General features: G+C 49.2%; 1 protein-coding gene across 1 annotated transcript; it reads left to right on the top strand.

The window, feature by feature from the left end:
* Nucleotides 1-710: 710 nt before the first annotated feature.
* On the top strand, nt 711-4747 carry LOC143380054 (interleukin-36 gamma-like). The gene is made up of 4 exons (XM_076832780.2): nt 711-744; nt 1170-1277; nt 2181-2320; nt 4538-4747. The coding sequence occupies exons 1-4, from the start codon at nt 711-713 to the stop codon at nt 4745-4747; spliced, it is 492 nt and encodes a 163-aa protein (XP_076688895.2).
* Nucleotides 4748-8807: the final 4060 nt, after the last annotated feature.

Here is an 8807-nt window from a genome sequence, read left to right as displayed (position 1 = left end):
CCTCTCTGACCTTCTGGCAGGAGGAACTGGATTTCTTTCATGCTTTACATTTGTCACACCCACCAAAGGAACCGGAGCCTCCCTCTCTGCTCATCCAAACAGATGACCCCGGCTTGGCAGGAGGCTGTCGCTGCTCTGGGAAGCTCCGCGAGCCATGACCCGGTGCCCTGGACTTTTGGTAAGGGCTCTTCCACGCAGGTGCCACCCACAGCTGGAAGGTCTCTAACTCCAGAGCCTCTGTGTTGGGGGTTAGCGAAGGGATGGGATATACCAGGGTGGCTCTGGGCCTTGTCCTGGGCAGGGCTCACTGCCTCTCCTTGGGGAGTTTGGGACCTCTGCAGAATTGCCCTGGCATGGGGCTCCCCTTGTCCCTAGAAATGGAAGCCAGTGCACGGGAAGGATCTCCAGGAGGAGACACCAGCATCAGGGCCTGTGGGGAGTTCAAGGTCAAGAACGTTGGGAGGGAGGGAGGGAAGGTTGTTGGCCGGGTTGCTGGGTGGAGGGAGATGCTGCCAGCTCCCCTGCCTGAGGCGGTTGTGAACTCTTGTCCCGAAAGGTGGCCAGTCTGACCAGAGCGCCATCTCAGGTCAGGCGGTCGGCTCCCAGTGGAGAACGAGCTCCTGAGGTACCAGTGTCCTGGGGAGGTCCTGCGGTTATCTCCTGAGGTCACTGTCACTGTCCCCACAGGGCCTGGCTGACCCAACACCACCATGATGGACCCCGAGAGACAAGTTTATGGGACAGGTGAGTTGGGATGGGTGCTCGAGGCCCAGACCACCAGCAATCACCTCTGTATCCTCCAGACACCCCAACATTTCTGTCCCTCCCTGTGTGTGGCCCTTACCACATGGCCCTTCCTGCCACTGGGGCCAGGGGATTCTGGAGGCAGGGGACCACTGCTCATTAGTGCTGGGTTGGCCCCAGCCAACCAAGCAACAGCCACCAAGAGTGACCAGATCTCGACACCAGGTACTGGGGACTGCTCTCCTCACCAGAGCCCACAGCTCTGCTGGCAAGGCTGGGAGGTGAGCCACGTGAGTGTGGCCGGTTTTGGGGTGTAACCCCTGGTCCTCCTTACGGAAGCACAGACTGGGTGGTCTTTCTCTTAGAGTCAAGAAAGCAGCCTTCGTTTTTCACGTTCCTTCATTGATTTTCCCCCTTCCCATCAGCAGCACTTAGGCCTCAGACTTGGGAGGTGTCTGATCGGGATCAGCAGGTGTGGATCCTGCAGGGAGAGACCCTGGTGATGGTTCCACGGAGCAGCAATGTGACTCCGGGTGAGTGGTCCACTGTGCTGACCTGCCCCTCACCCCATGGCCTTTTGTCAAAGTGTGAGGACAGATGGCCCATAGCCCAGGAGGGTGACTGTATTTAATGACATGTGTTCTGAAAGAGCCAGAGGAGAGGGCTCGACTGCTGTCACCACAAAGAAATGATAAATGTACGGAGGGATATACTCATCACCCGATCACGTCACTACTGCATACTGTGCACATGTATGGAGTCGTCATATGGCACCCCATAAATATCTACAATTAGTATGTGTCCAAAAGTATGGCTTTCAGTGGGCCCATCTGGAGGGGGCAGGACTTCATACTGGTCTGGCAAGAAAAGCCAGAGAGGTTTGTTTTAGACTAAAGAAAGCAGGGCAGGGTGCGGAGCCCCTAGGGCTTGGGAGAGCCACCTTCAGGGATCTGAGGTAGCTGATCTGTCCTGTGCAAGAGGAGTGCCTTGTACTGTGTGGCCTCAAGTGTCCTAAAGGGGAAGGCAAATTTCAGCACGGCCTGAGACAGAGCTTGCTAGTGGACAAAGCTCTCCGAGAATCAGAGGAGTGGCCTGGGGTAGGAGATGGCCATATCCAGATGTTCAAGTGCAGGTGTCCCAATCTCAAGGGCAGCGATGGCCATCTGAGTCTCTGCTCCAGCTTCTAGGTTAGGGACTGCCACATGGGATGAGTGGGTGGTGAATGACGGGCAAAGGACCGACGCAGTGGTTGGACGAATGGTAGGTCTGGTGTGGCCGACCACCATTTCCTAAGTGTATTGATTCCTAGCTCCTGGTGGGTCTTCCAGCCCCACGGGAAGTACCCAACGCTGCTCAGTCAGGAAGAACTGTAAGAACCGTTCATTTTTCCAAACTTCAAAAGGAAACCGATGCTTGTCCTCTGCTTGTCTTTACAGCCACTGTCACTATCCTCCCATGCAAGTACCCTGAGTCCCTCGAGCAGGGCCGAGGGGTTCCCATCTACTTGGGCACCCAGGATCCAGACCTGTGTCTGTTTTGTGAGGAGATGGACGGATGGCCCAGGCTGTGGCTGAAGGTGAGGGGCGGACAGAAATGACAGTTTAAACAGCCAATGTTTCTTCATGAGAATTTTATTGGGCAAAAGGTTCTAATTTTAGAATCATAACAGAAGTTACCGTTTTCCTGAGCGTATTGATTCCTAGCTCCTGGGTTTCACGTGTGCGACAGCACTTCCTATAGTGTCTCCACCCCTTCTCCTTGAGGATCCCCCTTCAATCTCCACATGTTCTCCGTATTTCCCAAGTGTCCTCTGTCTGGTTGTGCCGTCCTTCTCCTTTTGAACCTCCTGTCCACCCGTCCTTGGGAAGCACATTCCACAGTGCGACACAATGAGGAAGTCACCCGAGGATGCTTTCCTCTGATGTCCCTGTCAACGGGTGACACGTGCTATACTTTTAAAGATGATAGTAATGAGAGTAGGGGTGCTGATGAGAACCGGGGCACAGACTGCTGGCGGGGCACAGGGAGCAGGCAGCTGCTGGAGGGGCACCTGAGCTGGCACCCTGGAGGGGCCGTTGCCTGGTCCTAAGCAGGCGGGGAGGCGGACGCCCTGAGCCCCGGCTGCGGGTGATGTGCGCATGCCCTGAGCCCGGGCTGCGGGTGATGTGCGCATGCCCTGAGCCCGGGCTGCGGGTGATGTGCGCATGCCCTGAGCCCTGGCTGCGGGGTGATGACTTCCGTCATCTCAGTGAGCAGGGAGCTGATGGGGGCAGGAAGAGGTGTGGTCTAAAATGAGAAGGCGTCTTCCATTTGTGAAGTAGCAGATCCCTGCTGAGCAGAATGCCGGGCGTTGCCACATATTGGGGATCAGTGATGCACAGGCCTGGCGATTCTCGAGGGGTCCATCAGCTAAGTTTAGCTGGTGATGTGTTAATGAGGAAAGAGACCCAGGAACCAGCTGACGGTGGGAGAGGGGTGGGATTCGAGTTACTCTGGCGAAGATGTTCAGTGAGCTCTCCCTAAGAGCAGGCCTTGGAGCGGACACCTGAGTCCCAGGGAGTAGCCCGCCGGGCAGGGTATGGGGGCAGAGGGTCCAGGCAGGGGACATCAGGACCCTGGGTGGGCACACCTCGGCATCTCTGAGCGAAAGGCAGAAGGCAGGTGTAGCTGATCGGCATTGGCGGAGAGGTCAGAGGTAGGGTAGTGAGGCAGGCGAGGGCCGGGTAGTTTAGACAGGCTTCCTGTGGATTTCATGGTAAGTACAACAAAACATCATGCAAGAAGTTTAGCCAGAAGACAGCATGAGTTTATTTACTGTCCTGATTTCAGTTTAAAGCTTGCTCAGCTGCTTTGTGGAGAATGGCCGAGAGGGAATGGAGTAGATTCCAGGAGAAAAGTTAGGAGGTCACCAGAGGTGGCGATGTCCTGGTGGGCAGTGTGGGCAGGGGTAGGGGGCACCAGAAGCAGCTCAGTTCCAGGGGTGTTTGGAAGTAGAGTCCACAGGCTGTGGTGTATATGTTGGGAGGGAGGTCAAAGGAGATATCAGGGTTGACTCCTAGGTATTCGGCCACTCAGAGAGTTGGCTGAATGACGGGAAGCCATTACCAAAGTAAAGGAATCCCATTGAGAACTCCCTACTCAGGGTGGAAGATGCTGGAATTCTGAACCATTCCTGGGTCTCTCTTGAGATCTTACACATGCATAATTTATTTAAAAAGCTTATTTTACCTAAATATTCAATAAATGCACATAGAAACATACACACATACGACATGATTTCTAAATACAATAGAGAAGGCGTTTTCTGATGGCTGTGTCTACTTTGGGTGCAAGTTCTCTGATTTATTCGACCCCATATCTTTCGTGTGTGACCTTTCTCCTGTGCTCAGCTATTGACATGAGACACACTCCCGCAGCCTGACTGTCCTTTGCTGGGACAGTTGCTTTTTTAGGTGCCGCTCCCACCATTGGGCTTTGGTAAATGAGGTCATTAGCCAACTTTGCAAATTTGCATCTTTGTCCCTCAGTCTCTTGTGCAAGAAGAGCTCCAACTCATCATCCAAGGGTGGCCACCGGTTGGTGGACCTGACCCTTGTTTCCTTGCTCTGGACTTGAGGGTGGGGTTGGGAAGGTGAGATTCCACCTGGGGACTCTGCTGCTCTTGGAAACTTACCTTTCCAGTCCTGCTCACAGGTGGGGAAGGCTCTCTTGAACTTTGAAATGTTTATTGGTTACTTGGAACATTTCAAGCAACTTCCTTTTCTCCTCTTGGCTGTTCTGCCCCACCTTTCAGGAGCAGAATATCTTGGATCTGTACAACCAGGTGGGGCCCGTGAGACCCTTCCTTTTTTACCACTCCCGGGATGGGAATACCTCCACCTTCGAGTCCGTGGCCTTCCCAGGCTGGCTCATCGCCTCCTCCCAGGTTGGCCAGCCCATCTTCCTCACTTCCGACCTGGGGACAACCAACAACACTAACTTCTATTTGAATTTAAAGGCTTGAACTCAGCGTGGAGGTGGCCGCTTGCTCAGAGGCCTTTGTCTTCCACTTTTTGAGCTCCCAGCAGGACTTTGTGTCACCTCGGGGCTGCTCCATGCCAGCGCCAGAGGTGAGCAAGCTGCTGTCATCAGCTCATTTTATGGAGGAAGAAGCGCTGACCTCGTGGCCACTGAAGAGCAGGCTGTGACTCAGAGCAGGCAGCTCAGGCTGAAGGCTCCTCTCTAGCAGAAGCCACCCAGCCCGCGGCGTGTCACCTGAGAAGTGGTGCATGGTGTCACGGTGTGTGAGACCATGGGAGGCCCTGCGAGGAGTGACACCCTCATTTTCAGGTGATTGACCTGCTCCACGCCTGATTTTCACCCACTTGCTATAGCAGATGTTCTTGCATTGAGCAGCAGGAGAGCCAGGCTAACTTTCACTGAAAAACGGTATTCTTTGGACCTTTAGCAATGGGGAACCTTACAGAAGGCTGAACACACCAGGAGAAGGGCTTTTGGACTCTGGGAGGAATGAACAGTGCTCCGGTGATTAGAACTGTCACATCGTGCTGAAGCACAAGGGCGGCTTTTTATTTTTTATTTTTTAATGGTCATTCCATGAAGCTGGACCCAAAGACACTGCCTGGTGCCTCAGGAGTGACAGGGCATGGGGCAGAAGATGCTGTCCCCCACTGAACATAGTGACTACAATCCCTAATTCATGTCAATAAACATGAACGTTTGCTGCTTAGACTCTTTTAAAGGTTTTAAGATTCTTACCCAAACAATGCATGTCTGTGCTTAAAGGCTCTGTCCTCTACCCCGTCCTCTGCCCCGTCCTGCATGCACCTGGTAACTTCACTTTTGCCTCTTTTTCTGCCGTTTTTTTCTTCCATTTCAAGAATTAGCAGTTTTTGACACTCTTTCCTACCCGACGGATGGCATTTGCTTCTCTACAAAAATTGCAAGCTCTTTATCTGTTTTCTACAAAGAAATAAATCCCAAGCGGCAAGATCGGTGAGGCCATACTCACAGGTGTCGAGACGCCCTTGGAGGGGCCTGGGGGGTCAGGCCGTGGGCTCGTCTTTTTACCTTCTTTTTCAGGATTTGGATAATGTTTATGAATCTCTTCCTCTCCTTCAGCCTTTTCGTTTCTTGGGCGAGGGAAGGGGGAGGTACACAGAGTGCATGGGTTTGCTGAGGGACACTGCATTTCATGGAACTGGAGGAATGGCATGCTCGAGGCTGGGTCTTTCAAGTGCTGTGTGCTGGAGTCGGGGGGTTGTGAACCATGAGAAATCAGCAACAGTGACCCCAGCAGGGCAGCAGAGCCAAGTCTGAGCCTCCTCACTCCCTCCATTGGGATTGCCCTTAATTTGCAAATTTTCAGCAGATGATCCATCAAATGGAATCTCTGGCCTCCCAGACACCCTGATGGAATGATGTAATCAGTGGAATGTACTAATTGCACACTGTATTTCTAAACTCAACATAGCATCTGACTCCCCTGGGTGGTGCACTAAAACCCCAGGGACCCCCACACCTCATAAAAACCCTCTTCTAGAAACTGCCATTTATGGGACTGGGGATGTGGCTCAAGCGGTAGTGCGCTCGCCTGGCATGCGTGCGGCCCGGGTTCGATCCTCAGCACCACATACAAATAAAGATGTTGTGTCCACTGAAAACGAAGAAATAAATATTAAAAAATTCAAAAAAAAAAAAAAAAAGAAACTGCCATTTATCAACATTTATCAACAGGGTGGGCCTCAGAATTAATATTTCCCCCAGGACCCTAGGGAATACTGACCGATGGACCAAACTTGGGAAATACTTTCCTGGGTTATCCCAGTGGAATTTCACGGGCAAAAAGACTTCGATTAATCATGCTTGGGATAATCTGGGTGCTTCAACAGAAATAAAGAGATACTTACATATATGTCTTGCTCATTTTGTTGGTATTTACTTCTCTAAGAATTTTTTCCCCTCTTGAGTGATTGAAAAGTGAATTGAACAAAATGACTCAAATAAAAAAGCCATCAAATAAAATTTCATAACATTCCAAAGCTAGAAAGAACCCAAGCTTCCATGAACAGTGAATGGATAAATCAGTAGTGTGTATTCAATGTTGCTTAACAACAAAAGGAAATTGATTACTCATAGATGAATGTAAAAAATATTGAAGATGCCAGACGCAAAGGATATCTACTATATATTTACTTCTAAAAAGTTCAAGAATGGGCAGCATTCATCTTTGATGATGGAAATCGGATGTGGTTGCATTGTGAAGGGAGGAGGCAGAAGATTCTAAAAGCTGCCACTGAGATGACCCTGGTCACATCCAAGCCAACTAGAAGCCACGTGGCTCAGCTTTCCTCTATAGCAGCACAGAAACCCCCAAGTCATAGGAGCAATGATTCCCAGTTGGTGAAGGGAAATAAATAATTTCTAGCAAATAATTCTGTCGATTAAGTATGAGTGGAGTAAACCTGTTTTCACGATTTGTTTTCATACACTTTACTTGAGAAGCTGCTGGAGAATGAGCTCTGCCCAAACTGAAGTTTAAGCTAAGAAAAGCAAAAGAGAAATAATGTGGACTCCTGCAGCCTAGACTCCCCTCCACAGAGACGCTGGGGGCCTGCACCCTTGGGGCACTGGGACACCCCCAGGCAGCCAGGTGGTGTGATGCTGTTGGAGGGTCCAGGGCAAGTGGCTAGGCTGGCGGCAGGCCCTGTGTGTTAGGAAGAATTTGACGGGGGTGGGGGATGTGGGGGATGATGAATTCTGTAGAAAAGCAAGCGCAAATTAAGAACAACAAAGACTAGATGGTTCTTCATTCCAGAGAAACATTAGATCATGCAGAAGAGGAAGTAGAGTCCCAGTCTACCATGTGGCCCAGTCATTGCAATAATAACATAAACTCTGTAAGGTCATTCTATACCTAAGAAGACCCTAAAAGTTCCACCAGGAAACTTCTAGAACTATTAAATGAATTCAGCAAAGTAGCAGGATATAAAATCAACACCTGGAGGCTGGGGTTGTGGTTCAGTGGTAGCGTACTTGCCTAGCATGTGCGAAGCACTGGGTTTGATTCTTAGCACCACATACAAATAAATAAAATAAAGGTCCATCAACAACTAAAAATATTTAAAAAATCAACGCCCATAAATCAAATGCAATTCTGCATATCAGTGACAAATCCTCAGAAAGGGAAATGAGGAAAATTACCCTATCTACAATAGTCTCAAAACAAACAAACAAACAAACAAACAAACAAAAAAACAAAAAAAACAAAAAAACTTGGGAATCAACAAAAGTGGTGAAAGATCTATATAATGAAAATTACAGAACCCTAAAGAAAGAAATCAGAGAAGACCTTAGAAGATGGAAAGTTCTACTTTGCTCTTGGGTAGGCAGAATTAATATTATCAAAATGACCATACTAACAAAAGCACTATCAGATTTAATGCAATTTCAATCAAAATCCCAATGACATTCCTCATAGAAATAGAAAAAGCAGTCATGAAATTCACCTGGAAAAATAAGAGACCCAGAATAAGTAAAGCAATCTTTAGCAGGAAGGATGAAGCAGGTAGCATCACTATACCAGACCTCAAACTATACTACAGAGCAATAGTAACAAGAACAGCATGGTATTAGCACCAAAACAGGCTAGTAGTTCAATGGAACAGAATAGAGGAAACAGAGACTAACCCACAAAATTACAAATATCTCATACTAGACAAAGGTGCCAAAAACATGCATTGGAGAAAAGAGAGACTCTTCAACAAATGGTGCTGGGAAAACTGGAAATCCATATGCAACAAAATGAAATTAAACCCCTATCTCTCACCATGCACAAAACTCAACTCAAAATGGATCAAGGACGTAGGAATTAAATAAGAGACTCTGCATCTAATAGAAGAAAAAGTAGGCCCTAATCTTCATCATGTGGGATTAGGCCCCAACTTCCTTAATAAGACTCTTGTGGCACAAGAATTAAAATCAAGAATCAATAAATGGAATGGACTCAGACTAAAAAGTTCTTTCTCAGCGAAAGAAACAATCTGTGAGGTGAATAGAGAGCC

This window comes from Callospermophilus lateralis, chromosome 14 (assembly GCF_048772815.1).
Source record: "Callospermophilus lateralis isolate mCalLat2 chromosome 14, mCalLat2.hap1, whole genome shotgun sequence".
Lineage (NCBI taxonomy): Eukaryota > Metazoa > Chordata > Mammalia > Rodentia > Sciuridae > Callospermophilus > Callospermophilus lateralis.
Note: the sequence above shows the minus strand (reverse complement) of the source record. Positions and strands in the feature narration are given on the sequence as shown.

What these genes read in the sequence shown, in the direction of transcription:
- LOC143380054 (XM_076832780.2), top strand. Translation starts at nt 711, where the DNA reads ATGATGGACCCCGAGAGACAAGTTTATGGGACAG. An exon ending in GAGACAAGTTTATGGGACAG is followed by an intron (nt 745 to 1,169) that starts GTGAGTTGGGAT and finishes CCTTCCCATCAG; the next exon opens with CAGCACTTAGGCCTCAGACT. An exon ending in GGCCCAGGCTGTGGCTGAAG is followed by an intron (nt 2,321 to 4,537) that starts GTGAGGGGCGGA and finishes CCCACCTTTCAG; the next exon opens with GAGCAGAATATCTTGGATCT.